This window comes from Balaenoptera acutorostrata, chromosome 20 (assembly GCF_949987535.1).
Source record: "Balaenoptera acutorostrata chromosome 20, mBalAcu1.1, whole genome shotgun sequence".
Taxonomy (NCBI): domain Eukaryota; kingdom Metazoa; phylum Chordata; class Mammalia; order Artiodactyla; family Balaenopteridae; genus Balaenoptera; species Balaenoptera acutorostrata.
In genome coordinates, this window is record NC_080083.1 from 5,051,110 (window position 1) to 5,075,240 (window position 24,131).

General features: G+C 41.1%; 1 protein-coding gene across 2 annotated transcripts in view; it reads right to left on the reverse strand.

The window, feature by feature from the left end:
* Positions 1-24,131, reverse strand: part of MYOCD (myocardin) — a 91,595-nt gene that overhangs the window by 53,397 nt on the left and 14,067 nt on the right. For both annotated transcript variants that reach the window (XM_007175293.2, XM_007175292.2), the window contains exon 2: positions 4,284-4,349. In XM_007175293.2, the coding sequence (XP_007175355.2) occupies positions 4,284-4,349 (66 nt within the window). The remainder of the gene's footprint in view (positions 1-4,283; positions 4,350-24,131) is intronic.

Here is a 24,131-nt window from a genome sequence, read left to right on the forward strand (position 1 = left end):
ATTAAATTCAATCCATGTGGACCAGTTTCACTAGTCTACTGAAAATCACACATGGTCCCACTGGAGTCAGTGGGGGAGAAACCTTCTACTTAATCATCAATTTGGTGTGCATTTGAAATGAGAGCAGCCATAGAGCAAACTCAGTGGAATTTTCCATTCACTCTTGGTCATGGTGAGACATAGATTATGACGTAGAACCCAAAGCCATTTCATTAAAACCATGGGCTTTTCCTTGGCATTTTCACATATACATGTTTTTATTTTCCCAAATTCCAAATGAATTTTTCTGGCCACAAAATGCTTGATGATAGAAACTTAAGGAAGTGCTTTTAAAGTTCCAGTGATTCCTTTTGAATATTTGAGTCAAGAGCCCCATACCAGGATCAGGAGACACGGGTTCTGGCCTCAGCTCTGCCGCACTAGGAGTGGACTGCACTTTTTTTTGCAATGGACAATGCCCTTGGGATTTAATCTAATGTACAACTCATGACTAATTCTGTCCAAGGAGAGCAGGTGTTTCTGTTGACCAGCTAAAAACTGCAGAGCCATCCGATAATACCATAAGGACAATGAACAATTCACTTGGCCATAAGCTTTCCATTTAGGCAATTTATGACAAGTCTGAAAATTCAGGGGGAACACTGCAATTATTTCCAATGTATGGATAACGTGAGGTTGTGTTACTAGTTTTATTGTGCGTGCATTTAAAGTCTCACAGTTCAGGTCTGTAAGTAGGACCACACTGGGCCCTGGTTTTGGGATGTTTGAAAAGCCTCTTAGGTCTCTCCAATCTCGGTTTCATGGAGGTTAAAGACAATGAGACTTGGACTAGGGAAGGGATTTTCTTTTTTTTTTTTTTTTTTTAAAGGAGGACTTTTTTCTTTGATTCCGGAAGGGTTCTTTTTTTTTTTTTTTTAAACTTTGGGTTTATTTATTTATTTATTTATGGCTGTGTTGGGTCTTCGTTTCTGTGCGAGGGCTTTCTCTAGTTGCGGCGAGTGGGGGCCACTCTTCATCGCGGTGCATGGGCCTCTCACTATCGCGGCCTCTCTTGTTGTGGAGCACAGGCTCCAGACGCGCAGGCTCAGCAATTGTGGCTCACGGGCCTAGCTGCTCCGCGGCATGTGGGATCTTCCCAGACCAGGGCTCGAACCCGTGTCCCCTGCATTGGCAGGCAGATTCTCAACCACTGCGCCACCAGGGAAGCCCAGGGAAGGGATTTTCAAACTCTGTTTGAAGAGGACCAGCGCTCTGGGGAGGATAATCAGGGTCATCTAGGAGGGATGAGGGGAGCTGAGTGAATGGGACAGAGGCCCCCGACCCTGTTCCAGCCAGTGTATATATATATTTTTTTTCCATAAATTTAAAATTTTTATTTATTTATTTATTTTTGGCTGCATTGGGTCTTCGTTGCTGTGCACGGGTTTTCTCTAGTTGCGGCGAGCGGGGGCTACTCTTCATTGCGGTGCGCGGGCTTCGCATTGCTGTGGCTTATCCTGCTGCACAGCATGGGCTCTAGGCATGCGGGCTTCAGGAGTTGTGGCTCCCGGGCTCAGTAGTTGTGGCTCGCGGGCTCAGTAGTTGCAGCTCGCGGGCTCCAGAGCGCAGGCTCAGTAGTTGTGGTGCACGGGCTTAGTTGCTCTGCGGCATGTGGGATCTTCCCAGACCAGGGCTCGAACCCGTGTCCCCTGCCTTGGCAGGCGGATTCTCAACCACTGCACCATCAGGGGTATATATATATATATATACACACAGACACAATATCTTTAACTATTAAAAAACACTGAAAATCACAAAATTAGATGATCTCCAATGACTACTGGCTTTGCTTCCCTCCATTCTACCCCCTTCCTTCCTCCTTTCCGCTTTCCTTCCACTTCAAAAAATTCAAATGATAGAAGGAAGACATAAAGAGCCCTCTAGTAGAACATAACTAGTTTCACCCTGACTCATACTATCTGTGTCTCTTGTCACCTTTTCCCCTGAAATCTCGAGTCTCCGCGAAGGACGGTCTTGCTCACTGTGGCCCCCCACAGCACCTGGCATACCACCCTGCAGAGAGTCAAGTTCATCATGAAATGTGCTGAGTTTGATTGAGTTGAAAGGACCCTGAGACTGTGGGCTCCTGTTCCCTCTTCTGGAGCGGCTGCTTTTACACACATACCCCGGGGGGCGCTGAGTAAACAGACTGCATGTTTCATGTCTGGGTTGAAGAGGCTACCATCTCGGCCCCCAGCCTCTCAGCAGGTGCAGAGGCTCGTCTGGGTCTGGTTTCCCCAGAAGCACTAAGTCATCGAGGTCTAGGGGCTGGGCCTGCAGGGTGCACCTGCTGAGGCTCTGACATTTTTCCACAGCAGAATCGACACCCTTGGGAAGCCTGGAGAGGAGATGGCTAAAGAGTAAGGAAAACTGACGATGCTTAATCAACCCTTCTCATTTTGCTGAATTAAAGAGAAATATCATTGCATTACTCTTAGGACTTTCCCCCAGCAATTATCTTAATCATACAATGGGCTATGGATGCAAAATTTCTGTCAGGCAGTATTTCGTTAATATGTACACTATTTGATTCTGAAAATCCTGGAGAACAAAATATTATATCTTCATTGGACTCGACTCTACAAATGGACGTTCAATTTGCATGACTTACATAAGAGTGTTATGTAAAAAGGTACCATCGGGTTCATTCCTATTTTTATTAGGTGTTTCACTGATTCCCTGAAATTTAACCCCAGCAACCTAAAAACAAAAGTTTATTCTCATCCAAAAGCCAGCTGCAAGACCCAGGCTTGGATTATATAAGCACGTAGTTAAACTTTAAATCAGCTGTGAACAGCTTGAGGGGATGCAAAGGTACCAGGCCTCTCTACTCCAATTGCCTTTCCAGAATTAAGGGAAAGAAACACCCGTGAAGGAACAGATTATTTTAATCCCACTGAAACTGATGTGCTCATCTTATATTTGAGGGCACGTGGTAGAGACTGTGGTCTACTGAGAGGATCCTGGTGGATCTACACTTGTCTACACTCCATTCTTAGTGAATCGTTCTTCTAGACGTGGTTAAACAAATTCGATTCTACGCATTTGCAACAGGATTCTGAAAAAGACTGGCCTGCTCACATTTGAGTGCGAACGTATTTATCTGTCTTGAAGTCTGCAGACTCTTGGTCTTTCCTGTGTTTTAGCACCTGCCCTGCTGGGCTGACTGAGATGAAACAGGCCACACAGACTTGTACCTTTGGTTTCTCATCCTAACTGTACATTTTACTGAAGCAGCCTTTCAACTGCAGGGTGAGATCTTTCTTCTGTGCTTTAGCAAACCTCTAAAAAAGTTGTTCTGCCATAAGGTCACCTGCTGTTTATTCTTTGTAGGGCTTAGCCATGAACAAAGAACTTCACGTGAATTACCAAAGGAAAGGGACTTAAATATTCTTAGTTTTGTTCTGGTTCTGAAGCACGGACTACACTTAAAATGTTTGGACCTTGGATCACAGGGCACCAAGGTTACTACCTGCAGGACATTCAGTTAAGGGCACATGCTTGCTTGTTGCATGCTTAACCCTGAAGCCACAGTCATGACAAGGACCTGGATTTCTGCAGGAGTCATTACGGATCTTGACTTTTAAATTTTGCTGGGGTGAGAAGTTAGAAAGTGTCACCTAAAGGAGCTTACATGGTGATTCCATTTATCTAGGACTTTTCCTGTTTCTATAGCTAACCAAAAGTTAGCTTCAATTGCTAAACTGGCAGGAAATTTCAAACATATCTTCTAAAAGATATGATAATCCTTCTTCTTTGACCCAAATGATGGCCAGTAATTCAATGTTATACCGTTTACACTAGAATGGTATTGCCGCTCATTATTCCAGAAAGGAAGCACTGGACAATATTCAATTACTTGTGGACTCAAGTACCCAAACAGAAGTGAAACCGAGGAGGTGAGAAAAAGATGATGTGATTGATGCTTCCGGAAAGAAGAGTGATTAGATCCAATTCTAAAAGTAGGAGAGAGGGATGGATGCCCATAGAATTGTGTTTGTCCTGTAAACAAACCACCACATTGGAATTTTAGGTACAACCTATATGATTACAGGGAAGCCCTTACAGGTGAGTAGCATTTGGGGCTAAGCCTCCAAGGTCTGGGATTCCTGCTGACACAGAGTCTGTGAGGATCTGGGGAGACTGATCCATGGAATTAGACTATGACCTCTGAGGTGCTTTCCAGCTCCCAAGCTGCACGGTCCCATGGTACAGATCAGTCAATAAGAGATGCAGCTACTCACGTGGTATGATGCCTTGGTTAGCCAGTTGTTCTTGGGTCCTTCTCTGTTGAAGCCGTAACTGTAAAACTTAGAAAAGCAAGTGTTATTTTGTGAGTTGGGCTAAGACTGATTGCAATCACTTCTATTTGCCTTGTACTTTTTTTTTTTTTTTTGCATCACTCTTCTTGCGTTATTTCTAGAACAGTTCTGCAAGTCTGCGTGAAGGAGACCTGCGTTTTTGTTGTCGACGTGTAGAAGGAAGGATGAGAGAAGCTGAGGGGGTTGCAGGGTTTTGCAGCAAGTGGGTAACAACCAGAGACTAGAAGACTTGTCTCCTCTGTGAGGTGAATGTTACTTTCACAGCACCATGCTCTGTCTTCCCCTGCTATACCACCTGGGAGGTGAATACCATCAAACACTGCTGGGAACTTGGCCATGATTTCAAAAGAGGAGATGGAGTAAAGAAAGCTTGGCCTCTCCAGTCTCACCTGGGTTCAAATCCCGTCTCTAGCCCCTTCCTATGTGGGTAACTCTGGGCAAGTTGTTCAACCTCTCTGACCCTCACTGTTTTCATTTGTAACTGGGAACAATGCCTGCCTTACAGGATTGCTATATAGTTTGATTAAACTGTGTACGCAGACTGCTTAGCAGAGCGCCTGGCACATAAGTCATCAATACATGGTAGTATTATGAGAGTTTGGAATCCACCTGGAAATTCAGAGAAGGGCTATTGGAGTCATGCTTTACTTAGAAAAATTAAAACACTGTTATCTGTCCAAACTATAAATTATAAAACTTTGTTACTATCCCTAGCACAGACTATATATATTATACATATTTATACATATAAGTACTTACATATATGACATATATATATATATGTATATTATGAGTATAGTACTTATGATTTTCTCATCCTCTTCACCCCTTTCCTCCTAAAAAAAATACCCATCTTTGGACATTTACAGTTTCTCAGGGAGATTATGAGTTCACCATCTTGGTTCCTGGGTTTAAGTTGCTCAGGATAAGAATAGAAAGAGCAGAAATTTTCAACGAGAGGGATTGGTTTAATCACCTTATAATGAAAAGAGAGAATAAGCATTGCTTTTATGAAGATAAAATTAGGATGGAGAGAAGAGAAGCAAAAATGAAAAGGATATATGGGCTGATGTTCAAGTTTATTTAGTATTTCAGAGTGAGGCTTCAGAGCAAATGCAGTCATAAGATATACTGAGAAAGTAACGGAGAAAGACAATTTAAAAAAGTGTTGCTGTGGGTTTTGAATTGGCTTCTCACCAAACTTCTTTGGGAGAGACCAATGTTGCTGAAATACTTTTAATTACTTTTGGTGGCTAGACTGTGCTCCACTGAATAGCCTCATATGACTCCATCTTAGGACTGGACAACAAAGAGGACTAAATTATTTTACTTTGTGGATAAACGAAAACGACATGAGCGTTTATTATTCAAGCCCTCCTTCAGACCAACCCTCTTACTGATAAAAACCATAAACTCTGAACATAATGTGAAAAGTAACTACCTGAGGGTTCTGAATAGTGACAAAATCAGGCAGACTGTAGGGAGGAGTTGAAACTTGGAGAGGTGACTTACATGGGGGTGAGTTTCTCCTTTTGGGGTGGGAGGGCTTTGCCTTGAGGGTGGCTTGTAGTCATGAAGTGGCAAGTCATAGGTAGTTAAAACTCCAATAGAAAACTTGCTCATCTTTCTGGCCAGAGGAATCAGGAAAAGGTGCCCAGACAACCAAGGCTGCCCACCAGGGAGTAAGGGCGAAATCAGCAAGGGAAGGAGCTGGAGAAGGAAGGGGTTCCCTAATTCCATGTGTGAATGTCTGCAAGTTTCAGGTTGATCCACTAATGATGTTTCCATGGGACAGATTCAAAGCAGCACAGCAAAGGTTTAAAATTAAACTGGAATTTGAACATCTGTGCACACAGGCAAGAGAGAGCTTAAAGTGGGACTCTACCTGGGTTAACTGTGCGCTAAAACAAAAACATCAGCATTCTCCTGAGGACCGTAGGAGTCTATGTATAAGACTCACAATGTTCAGGATGCAATGCACAATTACTCTACACACAAAGAATTAGGAAAATGTGACCCACTCTAAATGGAAAAGACAATAATGAGATGCTAACCTTGAGGTGACCCAGATGTTGGAATTATCAGACGAGGACTTTAGTTATTTTCAACTATGCTCAATGAAGTAAAAGAAAGCATACTTGAAATGAATGTAAAGACAGGAAGTTGCACCAAGAAAACAGAACACATAAAAAGGAATCAAATGGAAATACGAAACTTAACAGTAGAATATCTGAAATAAAAAATTCACCAAAAGGCCTGAAAAAAGAATGAATATCAGAGTAATGAATCGGTATACTTGAACACAGAGCAAACTGAAGAGGAGAGAGGGAAATGATGGAAAAAGTGGACAGAGCCTCCGGTACCTGTGCCACAATATCAGAAAGTCTCACATCAGCTAATGAGAGTCCTAGAAAGAGAGCAGAAAAATAAATAATTGCCAAAACTCCCTAAATTCGGTGAAAAACAGAAATTTACAGATTCAGAAAGCTCAACAAACCCCAAACCAGATATAGTCACAGAAAACAACACTTAGATACATCATAATCCAATGGCTGAAAACCAACGAGAAGGAGAAAATCTTGAAAGTAGCCAGGAAAAACAACACATTACATAAAGGGAAACATTGATTTAAATAACCACAGACTTCTCAGCAGGAATCATGGAGTCCAGAAAATAAAACAAAATGAAAACAAAACATGAAACTGTCAACCCAGAATAGAAAATATCCTCTAGGAATGAAGGTGAAATAAAGGTATGCTCAGGTAAAGGGGAAACAGGATAATTTGTTGCCAGCAGACTTTACTACAATAAGGAAGTAAATTCCTTATTACTTACTACTATGTTTAAGGAAATTCTTCAGGCTGAAGGGGAATGGTATCAGAAGGAAACCTGGATATTCAAGAATGATGAAAGCATATCAGAAATGGTAACTAGCTGGGTAAATTTTAAAGATTATTTTTCTTCTTAAGTTTAAGAAATATATACGTCATATATGTGTGTGTGTGTATATATATATATATATATACTGTTTAGAGAAAAGTCATATCATTGTCTTGTGATGTTCTTAAGGCATGTAGACGTAATACAGGTAACAATTATAAAGGGCCCTTTATGACAGCAAGGTTTCTATACTTTACATGCAGTGGTATAATATTAACTATAGGTAGACTGTGAAAGGTTAATTATGTATATTCTCATCCTTAGAGCAACTAATAAATAAAAATGCCAAGAGGTATAATTTAAAAGAATAAATAGGTTAAAATGGAATGTTAAAAAATATTCAAATAATCCAAAACAAAGCAAGAAATGGGGAAAATAGAAACAAAAAGTAGAGGGACAAACAGAAAATGAGTAATAAAGTGGTAATCAATAATTACATTAAATATTAATGGGTGAAACACTCAAAAGGCAGATTATCAGGAGGGATTTTTTAAAAAGCAATATTCAATTATATGCTGTCTACAAGAGACACACTTTATACATAAAGACTCAGATTGGTTAAAAACAAATAGATGGAAAAAAGATACACCATATAAACAGTAATCATAAGAAGGTGGAATGGCTATATCAGTTAATATATACTTTAAGTCAAAGAGTATTAACAGAGATAAAGAAGGGACATTTCATAATTATAAAAAAGACAATTCATCAGGAAGGCCTAGCAATTATAAATGGATAGGCATCTAATGAGAGCTTCAAATTACATGAAGCAAAAATTGACAGAATTAAAGGGATAGACAATTTCAAAATCATGGTAGATTTTTAAGATCCCTCTCAACATTTGGTAGAACTAGATAGAAAATTACTAATGACATAGAGGATGTGAACAACAATATCAACCATCTTGATTTAATTTACATTTATAGAGCTTTACACCCACTAACTACAGAATAAACATTCTTCTCAAGTGCACATAGTACATTCATCAAGATATACTAGACCATAAAACAAGTTTCAATAAACGTAAAAAAAAAACTGAACTCATATAAAGTATTTCTCTGATCACATTGGAATTAATTAGAAATGGGAACCAACGTGCTATTTAGGAAAATACTAGGTGATAACTTCTAAATAATTCATAGGTCAAAAAAGAAATCACAAGGGAAATTACAGATATTTTGAACGGAATGATAATGAATATACAACATATTACAATTTATGGGATGCAGATAAAGCAATGCTTAGAGGGAAACTTAGAGTCTTAAGTGCTTCTGTTAGATTAGGAGAAAGATTTAAATAATCAATGACCTAAGTTTCTACCACAGTGAGCTAAAAAAGAAGTATACTCAAAGTAAGTAGAAGGAAGAGAAATAAAGATCAGAGCAGAAATCTTCAAAACAGAAAGCAGACAATTACCAGAGAAAATTAACAAAGCCAAAGGCTGGTTCTTTGCCAAGACAACAAAACTGACAAAGCCTTCACTAGACTGATTAAAAAAAAAAGAGAGAGAGAAAGGATAAATTTTACCAATATCAGGAATTAAAAAATGAGTTATTACCACCCTAGACCCTCGACATTAGAAAGGATAATAGGAAAATATCATTAACAAATTTGTGCCGATAAACTTGACAATTTAGATAAAATTTCTTGAAAACTACAACTTACCAAAATTGATACAAGAACCATAAATCTGAATATGCTATATTTAATAAATAAATTACACTGATTACCAAAAAATTCCCCCCTCAAAAAAACCTCCAAGCCCAGATTGTTTTACTAGTAAATTCTATCAAAATACTGTGATTGGAATAAGTGATTTTGCAAGTTCTCCATCAAATAACTTCCATATTCTATATATTACACCAAAAGTAAGTAAGAATCCTCAATTATTTTGTGTTTATCATAGATCTTAATTCAATAAAGGAAAAAGTTTAGAGAGATATCCTATTACTAGTGTCAACCATTTTGAAGCTGGCTTCAGTTCTCTAGATATAAAGCTATTTTGACTTAGATTGACTGCATTAAAGTAATAGAAGTCAATGAGAGAGAAAAATATGAAAACACTTTTGAACAAAAAAAATTGGAAGAATTTGGTGATATGAAGGAAGAGAGAAATATATATATATATATCCCCACATGTGGAATCTGATGTATGGTTTGAGGCTAGGCTATAACTTTAATTTATTCCAAATAGTTGGCAAACTACATATATCTCTGCCATTTATTAAAGAATTTTCCTTTGTTCACTGATTTGTAATGTTGCTTTCATCATTTATTAGAGTTCTAATATAAGCCATGATCTGTTTCTAGGTGCTAAGTTCTAATTTATACTAATTTACACTTCTTATCCTTTTCTCTCCTCTTAGCAGAAGTAGTAAATGTTTTCTGTTTCAAGATGGCAGACGGAGTACACAACTGATGGCTATAAATAACAGAAATGATAGTTTAAAAAATCTATACCTTCACAGGGAAAGAAAAAGGGGATTCCTCAGTGTATTGGAACTGTAAGTAATCTCTGAGACATAAAATGAATATGGAATTGATTGGACTGGAAAACTCATCCCAAGACATACACAAGTGAGTGACTGAAAGCCATGCCAAGAATCCTCCTTGCCTTGGAGCAGGAGGGCGTCTAAGGCTCAATGTAACAGGATTGTTAACTGGGGTACCAAAGCTAGAGGTCTGCCCCTACTATGTCCTGTACACCTCCACACACTGGATCGGGCATTGGTCATGTGGGATGAAACTGTCTCCAGGTGGGAGCAGTAAACAAGTCATCTTGGGAGACACAGTGGTGGGCTTCAGACTGTGAAGCAACGTGTCTTTTCCCCACAGACTGTGCTCACCTGTGCATCAGACAGTCTAACAGGTATCCACAGGGCATACGTGAGGGTACAATCAAGAATCACCTAACCTGGGAGGAATGTCAGCACCATGAAAGAAAGGCTCCAAACTTCAACAAAACAGTGTGAACAAACGGAGCAGGTATTTCTCAGAGACAGGCAAGATAATTTTCATTAATTAAAAATAAAATAAAATAACCACTTCATACCCATTAGTATGGCTACTGTTAAAAAAAATGGGAATTAACAAGTGTTGATGAGGATGTGATGAAATCACACTGCTGCTGAGAATGTAGAATAGTTTAGCTACTACAGAAACCAGTATGGTGGCTCCTCAAAAAATTAAAATAGAACTACCATATGATCCAGCAATCCCACTTCTGAGTATATGTCCAAAAGAAGTGAAAGCAGAGACTAGAAGAGATACTTGTACACCCATGTTCATAGCAGCATTATTCACCGTAACCAAAAGGTGGAAATAACCCAAGTGTCCACCAGTGAATGAATGGACAAACAAAATGTTGTGTAGACATACAGTAGGATATTATTCAGCCTTAACAAGGAAAGAGATTCTGACACATGCTACAATGTCGATGAACCTTGAGGACATTATGCTGAGTAAAACAGTCACTAAAGGACAAATACTGCATGATTCCACTGATATGAAGTCCCTAGAGTAGTCAAATTCATAGAGACCGAGAAAACAATGGTGATTGCCAGGGGAGGAGGGGACCAGGGCATGGGGAGTTATTGTTTTAATGAGTATTGAGTTTCAGTTTTGCAAGATGAAAAAGATCTGAAGATGGATGGTGATGATGGTTGTACAACCATGTGAATGTATTTAGTACCACTGACTGTACACTTAAAAATGATTAAAATGTAAATTTCATGTGTATTTCACTACAATCAAAAAAATACAATTAAAAAATAAACCAAAGGTCAAAGTATAACTTAGTTCATTAAAATAAACACACTCAAGTGGATGGCTGAATGAATACAGTTAAAAATAAATCAGTAAACTGGAAGTTTGAGCCGTTCTCTTAGAATGTAACATAGAGGGATAAAGGGTGGATAGCAAAAGCAATATGAACTCAGTGTAGAAACACTGCAAGATACAGAAAGGCTTCCAGGAAAAATAATACTCATCCCTGAACTAGAGATAACTATTATTAATATTTGATTCATGTACTTGAGGTCCTTTTTCCTATATGTTTATGTGGGATCATATAGTAAGTTTTCCTTCATTAGCTGCTCTTTTTAGTAATGTATCACAAATATATTCCTATGCCATTGAAAACCCTTCAAAAGAGACAATTTTATAAGCTGCATAGTATTTCATTTTCTGATTATTCCGTAAGTGACTGAACGAAATGCCTGTTATTGAATAATTAGTTTGTTTCCCGTATCTTACCATGTAAAACAGAAGCAGACATTCTTTGTAGCTAATTTGGGGCCACGTCCTCAAGCTATTACTTTGGGATACACTCTTAGAAGTGGAATTGTTTGCAGGCTGTTGGTCCATAAAGCAAATAGCTCTCTTGAGGGGTTATTCTGATGTTCTTCTCACTAGCTGAGTAAAGCATGGCAGGGTTGTCCAGCACCCTTGGCTTTGCTGCTCTTATCACTCAGAAGCTGCTGTAAGCCTTCTCTCCAGTGAAGCTGGTGGCCTGGTTGCCAGTTCAGTGCTCCAAGCCTACAGGGAGAGGCCAGACAGCCAAGGTCAGGATGATCTTGGCAGTGGCATTTGTCCCTGGGAGGCTTCTTCTCCAGGTTTGGCAAAGCTCCAATGCTATAGAGGTGGAGACTGAATGACCACATCCCTTTCCATGCCTGCTTCCTGCTGCATGTGGGAGACCCCTGACACTGGGGCAGAAACCGTACCACTACTGGCCTTTCCGTCTGGGCACAGCTGTCCTCAGCTGTTGTCTGGCCTCCATCCCTGTCTCTCTGTGCTTTACTGACCAGCACTGCCCTCCCTGCTTTCAGCCTGCTGTGGCCATTTGTGTCCCCAGAGCTCTTGGCAAATCTCCACTGCTCCACTGTAGCTAAAAATACTCTGAGCAGAGAGTTGCTTTTCAGCCCAAGCCTTCCCCCACTCCCAGTTCCAACCACCTACAAATTACGGGTATCCATGGAGCTTCCTCTTTGCTTCCTTTGAGGCCATATGGTTATCTCTGGGAGGTGAAAGGGAGCGAGTTCTTGGTGTCTTTTCCATGTCATCCCAATGTGTTCCCTTACGGTTCTGGCATTTGGGTGTCAGCCTGTCTTAGCTTTCAGAAACAAAGCAATTTTTTTTCTCTACTTTTGTGTTCGTTTGGGCATCGTTGCCAGAATTAAGAGTCACATGTTTGCACCCAGGTTGCTTCTTTTTTTTTTAAATTAAGTTTCTTTATTAAAAAAATCAAAATCATTACAATGTTATATTTAAGGACAAAAAGAGACAATAAAAACCAATGTGGTATTTCCCCCGAATGTTAAAATAAAACGTGATAATTATTGTGACCAATTACACAATAGTTGTTAGGCAATATTTATACCATTCTAGAAATTTCCATAACTTGCCTAGGAACCAATAAGAAGATTTGAGAAAATATTAAGGTTAAAACAAAAAGGAATCCTCAGTACATGCTGTTCTTTACTACACAATATTTACATTAGTGATTTTTATCTAATCATAAAAATATCAGCTCTACTATATTAAATTCTCTTCAAGACTGACAATTAGTCCAATTTGGTTTCCTTGGTACAAACACAGGTATTTATCCTAATCAAGTTGCTTCTTTATTCATAAGTTCTGGGCTCTCAATTCTGATTTTCTCATCTGTCTGGGGCTTTTCTTGCCCCAGTACTACACTATTTGAACTATTCTAGATTTATGATAGATTTTCATGCCTGATAGGGAGGATCTTACATCACTCTTGTTTTATAAATGTGTCTTGACTACTCTAGCCTGCTCTTCCCCCAAAATCAATTTCAGGATGTGAGTAGCAAGTTCCATCATCACCCCAAGAACCTACCTCCCCAGAAGCAGGAGGAATATGTCCCTTTAATACTCTATAATCACAAGTGTGAACCCTATCCAGGCAGGGAAGCATCACCCTGTTTAAGATGATTAAACAATATATAGAAACCTCTGGATCAAGTACAGTGCAGGACCAGGACTAGGCTCCCTGCATGCAGCTGGGGCTGAGACTGGGTACCCAACCCAAGAAATGGGAGCTAGGAGCACTATTCGCAATAGCCAAGACATGGAAACAACCTAAATGTCCATCGACAGGTGAATGGATAAAGAAGATGTGGTACATATACATACAATGGAATGTTACTCAGCCATAAAAAAGAATGAAATAATGCCATTTACAGCAACATGGATGGACCTAGAGATTATCATACTAAGTGAAGTCAGTCAGAAAGACAAATACCATATGATATCACTTATATGTGGGATCTAAAATATGACACAAATGAATCCATCTACAAAAGAGAGATAGACTCCCAGACAGAGAACAGACTTGTGGTTGCCAAGGGGGAGGTGGGTAGGGGACAGAAGGATTGGGGGTTTGGGGTTAGCAGATGCAAACTATTATATACAGAATGGATGGACAACAAGGTCCTACTGTAGAGCACAGGGAACTAGATTCAATATCCTGTGATAAATTATAATGGAAAAGAATCTGAAAAAGAATGTAGATGTATGTCTAACTGAATCACTTGCCTGTACAGCAGAAATCAACACAACATTGTAAATCAACGATACTTCAATAAAGTACATAAATAAAAAAAAATGATGGGAGCTGAATATCTCTATACACCACTGGGTTGCAACCAGAACATGTCAGTTGCCTGTGCCCAGCAGAGGAAGCAGGGCCAGTCAGGATGGGAAGGACCAGGTACAACTGTGCACGTCTCTTAAGAGTTTCAGGTTAAAGAGGAGGGAAATATCGGGATTGATGGACACTGTGACATTTCTCTTGTCACATAGACAACCACCTCCGCTACATGCCCAGACAGACCTTTCCTGATGCAAAAGGGAAGCAATATGATGGAGCAAGGGTGGGAATGGAAAACAGAGACTCAACTTTGATTCAACCAAGCCGCGTGACCTTGAGTAAGTCACTCTGTCTACGAGTCCTAGCCTTCTCCTCTGTGTATAGCAACAGTGTCAATAACAAATCAGAGTAACCAATTTCACAGGATTATTGGGATGGAGTTAACGAGGTAACCACTTTCTATTAGCTATTACTGCTAATAGCTGCTTCAGGAGAAAGCCCAACTGCTGGGTTCTGCTTACAGAATTTGAAGAGAAGGAGCTTTAATTTGTAGTGGGAGCACTAAAGTATACGTTTTAAAAAGTCATTGCTGCCTTTAAATACTGGCCAAGTTCAGGGCTAGCAGTTGCTGGGGGCAGGTGATGCAAATTGTAAAGGAGGGATTTGTAGGAAGAAGGGACCAGAGATACAGAGATTATACAGTACGGAGAGTGAAGTGGGAAAGGCAGAGGACAGAAAAAGGAGTGAATAGTAGAAGCTGAATCAGTAACTCAACACAGATCAATTCTTCCATCTTCCTGTTCACTATTTCTCCCTGTCTCTCTGGCATTGGTAGAATTGAAGAGTGCCAGTCTCTCGGACAGAAGTTTTTATATAAATCATCCCATTGAAACCTCCCATTAATCCTGTAGTTGTATGAATTCTGATCCCTATGTTATAACTCATAAGGCCCAGAGGGTGTAAATAGCTCATCCAAGGCCATAGACTTATGAAGCCAGGACAGCGAACTTCAAACCCATGACTTTGGACTTTAAAGTTCTGCCTCATGGGTGCAAATTCCGAATGGAACCATTTGGATGATAAAATGGTAACTTCTGCCATGTTAAACCTTGTGTTTTAATGTATTTCTTCCATTGAAAGAGTTCCTTTCAAACGAAGAATCAGGAGCCACTAGAAAATGAGGCATGTTTTATGCTCCCTGCCTCTTCGGTAACCCAACGTGAGGGACCCTCAGCTCAGCATTACTGTCCGTAGTGTTTCCATAGCAACAGTCATGTAGAGTACCATTCTCGCCAACACAGGTGATGGGCTCAGCGGAGTCTCCAGTTAGGATGAGGCTCCTGAATGATCCCAGACTCTGACGGCATCACACAGAGTTGTTGCCATGGTTTTGGTGAGAAGTATTGCTTTTCTGAGGATTGCAAAACACTTTATGTTCCAACCCCATGCTTGCTCATTCCTGACAGAGTGGAAAATGCGTCTCCTTGGCTGAAATGTTCCTCTTGAGTCCAGCCCAAAGATGACATTTTTAGGAAAGTTTGAGAAGAATCCTGGGTCTGTTACTGAGTCACGATAGAGTAGAAATGGATCTTTTCTATTTAAAGAGTTTTGTGCTACTGTTTGAAAATGTCACATTGCTAGGGAACAGTGGAAATGGAAAACTTTCCATTTGCCATCAACAAAGAAAGATCATTACTGAATGTGAAACAGAGGAGTTGAAGAGAAGTTCTGTTACCTGTCTGACCAAAATAGAAGGAGGCTGATGGGAATTTGATTTAATAATATCGGTCTGAATAAGCTTGGTGCCCTAAAAAGGGATCACTTATCTGGAATACAGCACATGTAATTCTAGAACCCCCTCTGCTCCTACGTAGTTGTTCCTTTAGACTGGTCCCAGAATCTCCCTGGATCTCAGTTTAATATAAAGCAACAGAAGAGATTAGATTAGCTTAGATCAGGATTTTCCCAATTTATCTTATATCAAGAGTCACCTGGGACCTGGAAAAAAACATTTCTTTGGGATCTTTCCTTGGAGACTACAGTCCAATAGTTTTGGTGTATATTGGAAGTATATTTTAAAAAACATTCCAGGAAATTCTGAGGAAAAAAGTAGGTTTGAGAGATAGAAATAAGCAAATATATTATGCAAAGAAATGAGACCATGTTTTTATACTGCTTTGTGCCTTGCTTTTTCACTGGTAATATACTGTCACTTTTTGTGTGGGTGTGTATATGTAGACTCTCATTTTTAATGGCCACATAGTGTTTTGTCATGTTTTACTATCTGTTTAACAAACCCCCTTTTACTGTACATTTAATTTTTTTTTCCAGAAATGAGGTATCACTTTGTACTCCTACTGGGACTTGTGGAGGGTTTGCATTTCACTACACCCTTATTAACAATGCTATTAAAGTGGAGAAAAGCTTTGCTAATTTGATAAGTAATGATGGTATCCATTATTCTTTCTAATTAGACACATTTTCATAGATTTGTTGATTATTAGTATCTTTTCTTTTGTGAGTGGCCTGATAATATTCTTTGCAAAGTTTTCCATTGGGATTATATTTTCTTATAGGTTTAGGAGAGCTATTTATATCTGAAGCACATTAAACATAGTCATATATGTTGTAAATTTCCCCTGGTTTTTTGTTTCCAATCAATTTTGTTTGTGATGATTTTTGGCATTTAACATTTCTATATGCAATCCTTTTAAAAACTCTTTTATGATTTGTATCTTTGGTATATACTTAGAAAAATCTCCTTCATCTCCAGATTATATATTCACTTAAATGTTCTTATATTTTTATGGTTTTGGTTTTTGTATGACTTTGCAATGCACCTGGAATTTATTTTAGTATATAAGCATTAAAAAAGGTTTTCATTATTTTTTCAAATTGTTAACTAATTACTCTAACATAATTAATTTCTAATTAAATGGATTTTAGATATAGATTCTGTCATATAATACTTATATATATATTTCTATACCCTTGAATCCGTTTTTACCCTTTCTTTATTTTCTGACCTCGATACTTTGTTTTGTTTGTTGGCAGGCTGGGTTTATCCTTGACTTAAATACACATTTTGTACAGTGTGGGAGTCTAATCTGAAATACCCTCAGCCCTCCAGTTACACAATCCTTGTTTAGATGATCAAAACCAAGCCCTCAGAATGATTTCTAAGTAATTACAAGGTTTCAAGGGACCAAACAGTAGAAAGTAGCTTCTATTGACACCAGCAACAGAGGTGACATATCAAGTTAAGATAGTGCCATGTATTCATGGAAATGTTTATATACGACAGGTAGGAAAAGTTTAATCCGATGAAATCTGAGTCTGAATCAGTTCTGAATGTACTGAGGATTTTAGGGAAAAAGGGAGCAGACAAAAGAAGAGAAAGCAAGGATGGGATAAAGGTAAAAAGAGGAAGTAACAAAAAGAAAGACAGTAGGAAAAAGGTTTCATTTGTTTTTCACTGTAAGAAGAATATTTGTGTGTGTATGAATATTCCAGTGAAGGCTATTAGTTCATATGTATGTATTGGAAAATAAAAGATGGGTTAAATCAAGGGTGAGTTTCTGCTCCAGGAAGGAAACCAGAGATGGGCCTAGTGTCTTGGTACAACTATGGATTTGTAAGGCTTCCACTCAGATCATGAGCTGCCTCCCTGGGCCCAGCATGGAGGTGATTCTAATTCTGAATGAGGCGGAGGGAGAGGGGAAGGATGGAAGGAAGGGAGGGAGGGAGGGAGGGAGGGAGGGAGGGAGGGAGGAAGGGAGGAAGGGAGGAAGGGAGGGGAAAGAAAGAGAAAAAAAGAGAAAAGGAAAAAAACCTGCCTTTACACTTACACACTGTAAGAATTACAGAATGAATCTGGCTCTTTGCTCCATGTCTTAGATGATTTGGAAGCAGCAAAATGGGGACCAGAATTCTTCATGGGAGCCATCTATACCTATCCAATAAGCTGGATTATCGCCCATTCATACTTCAGTTTGGGCTGTATTGACAAAGCTGGCAGGTCCAAGTGAAACCCAGATATCTTTCCTCCAACCACTGATGGTGGAGAACAGCTGCTTTTCCCCCTAAACAATAACACTAGGTGTCTTGGTGTTTCCCAACTCTTCGGCAGTTGTGAATTCCTGTTTATTACTTTCTATCTAGAATACGACATGGGCCCATGAAGTTGTATCCTACAAAGAAGTTGCTGGGATCTGTGTGCTAAGCTTCTATTTGGTCCATTTAAATAAACCACCACTGCGATGAGTATCATCCTTACCCATCACACCTCCCGTGTTGCCATGGAGACACTGCCTTCCTAAGACCATCATATTATTCATACTTGATTGATTTTCTGTTCTACCCTCCCTCTACTCAACTGTTCTCTTTTCTTCCTACCAAATCCTCCATTTTTCCTAAACAAATTTCTCTCCGCCTCGTTTCGCCTGCGGTCTCTATGCAGCTCACTTGCCATCACCTCTATGGCCTCTGAGAATGGTCACATTTTCTAAGGCGGTGGTCCCCAACCTTTTTGGCACCAGGGACCAGTTTCGCAGAAGACACTTTTTCCACGGACGGGGGGTGAGGGATGGTTCAGGTGGCAATGCGAGTGATGGGGAGCGGCAGATGAAGCTTCGCTCGCTCGCCCACCGCTCACATCCTACTGTGCGGCCCGGGTCCTAACAGGCCGCACACCAGTACCAGTCTGCGGCCCGGGTACTGGGGACCCCTGCTCTAAAGGAACCCCAGAATGCATGGTCTAACAAGATACTGTTTCTGAATTATACATTAATTTGTATTTAAACGTAACCAAAGTCATAAACTAATTTGTGTTTATTTTACATTGAGTGAGTCATTTTTGTGGGAGGGAATAAATGAAAAAACACCTCAGAGAAGGTAAATGATAAACAGAAGACACGTACTCACTAAACCAACCATATATTCATCATCTAGAGAATCATCTTTCTCCTAATGTTGCACAAGTTCCAGTCCAACAATGGCTCTGCTTTGACTACGAGGTAAGGTGAAAATCAATCCCCCAATTTTGCTGAGCGAACCCAAAGGTCTTCTTCCAACAACACTTCAAAATAATAATACAAAAAGGTCATCTCTCTGGGCTCCAGCCTCCTTACCCATGAAGGACAGGACAGATTAAGTTAGAATTAGGTGCTCTCAAACTTGAAAAAAACAAAATAAAACAAACTGGAAACTTTTTTTTTTTCCAAGCTGAAATCCTACATGGAAGGAAAAACAAAACAAAACAAAACAAAACAACAACAACAACAAAAAACAGTACCAGGAAGCACAGTAAAAGCAAAACCTCTCATGAAATATCAGAGCTCTGTGGAGTAGAGTTTGAAAAATCATTGGGTTGGGTCGTCCCTAAATCCCTTCCAACTTAAATGTTATTTTTGTGATTTCGATCTAAAAAATCTCAAACCTCCAAGGAGACATTGCTTAGAAACAGATGGAGTGATTTTTATCCAGGAACGAGGGTCTGAGGGGTGGATAACGGCGCCGCCGTTGCATCAGTAGAACCCTGTTCCTCCAGCCCAACTTGGTCCTTTGAACCCTCCTTGCGGGGGAGTAAAGCCTCGCGAGAGGCGGGAAAGCTTCCGATTCAGAGAACCACGCCAAGGTTCCTTAGCAACAGCAGCAGAGGGAAGCCTCTCCCATCAGCAGCTGGTGGTGGGCTCTCACTGCTTCTTCAGCACCTTATTACAATGCGCTCTTGGCTCCTGGTACAATCCTCTGTACCCTCCCTAGCAGCCAGCATCCCTTGGCAACCACAAGTGCAATCATTCCGTCAGACCGGTACCGCTGCTTGTATTCTCATTGCTCTATACTTTGTTTCATGTCCTGCATATACAATATGCCCTCTGTCTAAATGTGAATCCTTTTTATCATCTGAATATTGGATGACAGATGCCAAAGTCCAGAATCTCATAGAAAACCAAAGTGAATTGTATTAAAAAAAAAATAATAACCTGCATCTATGGTTAATTTCTGCTTTGCACACAGGCAAAATACTTATGAGTAGTGGTTAGAAGATGACCCGGAGCTCTGCCTGCTGAAATACAACAGCGGATGTCCCCTGCAAGTCACACAAGAGTTCAGGGGACCAGGCCCTGCTCCTCCCATGAAACTGCTGTGTGACCTCGGTCAAACATACGTCACCTCTGCAGGCCTCGGCTTCCTACTAAGAGTGTTAACATTTCATGACCCTTGGCTTCATCTTTGACCAGGATCTTTCTTTGCATGTTTCCAAATTCAAGCCTCTGAGATGTTTCTTAATCTCAAGAGTTTTCCCCATGAGATGATGATACGTCTTGTAATAGTTCTTAGCATTATGCTCGAAGTGCAGGAAAAAGACTGCAAGATAGCAGAGCAGTACACCATCGAGGGTTCCAAGAAGTCAGATGTGAAATGCAGGGTCTTAAAGTGAACCTCCAGAGGCAAATGTGACCCAAAACAGCTATTATTTTTACAAAGGCACCAGAATTTTTAGGACCCCCCCCCCCATGAATCTACCAATTCAGTCTCTCAAAAAGTATTTAACAGTCCCTTGCTATTGGCTGAGGCATCTCCAGACACTGAGGATGACACACAGTAATTTAAGGCGCAAATAATCTAATGAAGAAGAGAAGATGCCCACACATGAGTCAGATAAATAAAGCGTCAAGCAACACATGATTAAAGAATACATAATCACAGAAGGGTACCGAGGATAAAAGGATGGAACCTTTACATTTGCAAGGGAGAATCTTATAGGAGAGATGGTTGATAAAGGGAATTCTTGATCAAGGGAAAAGCATGCCTAAAAATTGGAATGTGGAATCAACATGGTACCTCCTGGCCAGAGCCAGCTTCATGAGCATATATGACCTGTGCCACAAGCATCCCACACTCAGAAGGGCCCTGTGCTTAGTTTAACGCTGTGCTGCCACCACCTGAAATTGTGATCATTTTGAACAAAGGACCCCACATTATAATGCTGCGTTGGGCCCTCACCAGATACGTAGTGTGCCCCAGAACACCAACTTTTCAAGGAGAGGGACTCCTATTGTGGGGTGGTAAGAGATAATACTGGAAAAGGAAGTGGGGATTCATGGACAGAAGGCCTTGAAACCTACGCTGAAGTGTTCAGACTTTATCCTGTAGAAAGATGGCAGTACTGGCACTTTTTTTTTTTTTAACTAATTTATTTATTTTTGGCTGCGTTGGGTCTTTGTTTCTGTGCTTGGGCTTTCTCTAGTTGCGGCGAACAGGGGCTACTCTTCATTGTGGTGCGTGGGCTTCTCATTGCAGTGGCTTCCCTTGTGGAGCACGGGCTCTAGGGGCGCGGCTTCAGTAGTTGTGGCACGCGGGCTCAGTAGTTGTGGCTCGCAGGCTCTAGAGCTCAGGCTCAGTAGTTGTGGCTCACGGGCTTAGTTGCTCCGTGGCATGTGGGATCTTCCCGGACTGGGGATTGAACCCGTGTCCCCTGCATTGGCAGGCGGATTCTGGGAACGACTGCACCACCTGGGAAGTCCAGTACTGGCACTTTTTGAGCAGCAGAGTTATATGGTAACATTGAGATTTTAGGATAACTAATCTCGTGCTAACACAAATGGCGGAGATGGGGCTGGCGTGAAGACTCTTATCAGGCTCCGTGGGTAAAGCAAGAAAGGTCAGTTGGACATGGTGAGAATGGAGAGGAGAGGGAAGATTTGAGAAACAAGTGGAAAAGAAGAATCACTATGTCTTGATAATAAATTAAAGATGGAGAGAAAGAGAGAGAGAGAGAGTCAGAGACAGGTGAATCAAATTTACATGACAATTTCTTTCATCAGACTGGCAAAGAAGAAATAAAACCACAAAAACTAAAGAGCTGTTACTATAATTATTGGTAGCAAAACTGGTAGGGCTGTCAGGAGCTTTGAGGCCATGCTTTCATCTGGGAACTTGGCAGTAAGGTGACTGTATTAACATCATTCATCCTTCATTTCATTCTTTCAATATTTATTGATCTCTTACTAAACATCTAGATACCGTTTTAGACATTAAAGATCCAGCTGCAAATAAAGCGGCCACGGACTCTGCCTATGAAAATTTTACAGCCTAGGAGGGAAAAGACATTAAACAAATAATTACAGTTGTGGGTACATTATGAAAGGGAAGCTTCACATCGTTTGGGAATTAGAGAGGCTTTTCTGGTCTTTTCTCCCAGGAAACTTAGGCAAATAAATAAATGGAGTTGTTAAGCCCACGGCACTTAATTTGCTTCCTTTCAGTTCTACTCAACTACAGCCCATTTTGTGTGTGTGCATCTGTGCACATGCATGGGTAAATTCCATTTCCGAAAGACTTGGCTTCCCTGATGAGAAAGGGGGAGATATTGACAATAAAGTCCCTGGCAGAGTGAGGAATAAAAGAGAAAATGAGAAGCAAGTCATACCTGCCTTTCATTCTCTTCTGAATGGTTTTCCACTGAACTTACAAGGAAATGCCTTTCTGATCTGCTATGGAGGTGGTTTTTGTGTAGCTAAGATGTTCCCACAGGATGGCCTCGCTTCCTGATCTCAGTTTTCCCCCAAGGATGGGCATCCCCCTAGCCAGATTGGGCTTTTCCCTAGGAATTTTGGAAATTGGACTGGGTGAGAGCTGTCTACTTGGGAGCTGTCGGGAGTGGCCATTTTCAACCACGTGAACTGGGAAAATGGTGAAGCTGACCAATAGGGATGGGGAGAGCCAGGGAGAGTGGCCTGAAGGTATGCCAATCCCCAATTCCAGCTCATTCTCCTCCAAGTATCAACCACATTCCTGTTGCCGAGTTCCATGAGACAGCCCAGGATGCTTATAATAAGTGCTCTTTTTTTGTTTAAGCTTGTTCAAGATTTAATTCTCTACTGGTTGCAAACCAAGAAGCTCCCTACTGATTAGCAGTGAAGAGGGGCAGCCAGTGGTGGTGGAAAGCTACCAGCACAAGCAAGCAAAGCTTTGAGATCTCCTTTAAAATCCTGGTCCACTAGTCAAAACTCCTAGGGGTGCAGACCTAGGGTCTGTAGAGGTGGCAAAGCATACACCCCAGAGCATGATGCTGGCAGACCCAGGAAGCCAAGTTAAGCATGTTATGGGAAGCATCCTGGATGGTTGTTAATGTTGCGTCCTCTCTAGCCGATGCCAGGTAAAGACCACAAGCCCTGGACACGACAGAGCAATAGTCGGCTGAAAGCTCTCCCCTCAGAAGGGGCATTCGTATCTGTCCATAATTTTGGCCTTGAACTTCTTTTTGTTGAGCTCTACCCTGAGTTTGGCTGGATCAACCTTCATGTACGACCCCCGACTTTGACTTCATTGCCTTCAAGGACACCGTCAGGCACAGGGCAGTGGAGGATTTCCTGGCAAGTAACAAGCAGGACCACCACTGGAGGTTTCAGGGACGCTCAGAGCTGGAAGCTGATGTTGTTGGACACAGATTGTAGAAATAACTGCCCTCTTCTTGCCCAGCGGGTGGCCCACTCACAGAATTCTTTCCTTTCCCTGGCATTTTCCGACTCTGGGACAAACCCCCTTCCCAGGAGCAGCTTGCGTCACTCGTGGGTCTGATGTTTTCTTCCTTGGGGTACACGGGCATCAACCCGCCTAGTACAGAGGAGACAGGGGGATGCGAACTGAGAGAATGTGGCCTTTTAGGCCAGGCTGTCTACACTGTTGCTGCCCCAAGCCTGGCCGTGTTTCCCAAACAAGGCTGAAAGCCAGCGATTATTTCTGTGTGTCCTGCTGACATCTGAGCACTCCCTGCTCCTTGCCTCCAGAGTCCAGGTACCAATAATAGCCGTTCCCTTGACCAAGCGTTGCCCTGTGTGCAGCCAAGTGGTCACAGTGACCAGGAAGGACAGAAGCTGACTGTGTACCCATCCGTCGCTGGGGGCATCCAGAGAAGAGGCAGAGAAAATGACGATCAGGTGACTAACGCGCCCTTTGTGGTCTGATGGAGAAGGGGAGCCTGGGCGGCCGGACTGGCGTTAGTGGTCTTCACAGATGAGCAGACACGCAGGGAGAGGCTGGGACCAGGCACCACTGTTCTTTCTTGATCTCACGAGATGTCCCGACTGCGCTTCCTTCGAGGAGACTGAGACACACGAATTCAGGCCAGCTTCCAGCGTTGGGCACGTGTTGGGTCAAAACCAGGGGAATATTCACATCCAAAGAGCACCAGCTCAGGATGACCACGCAGT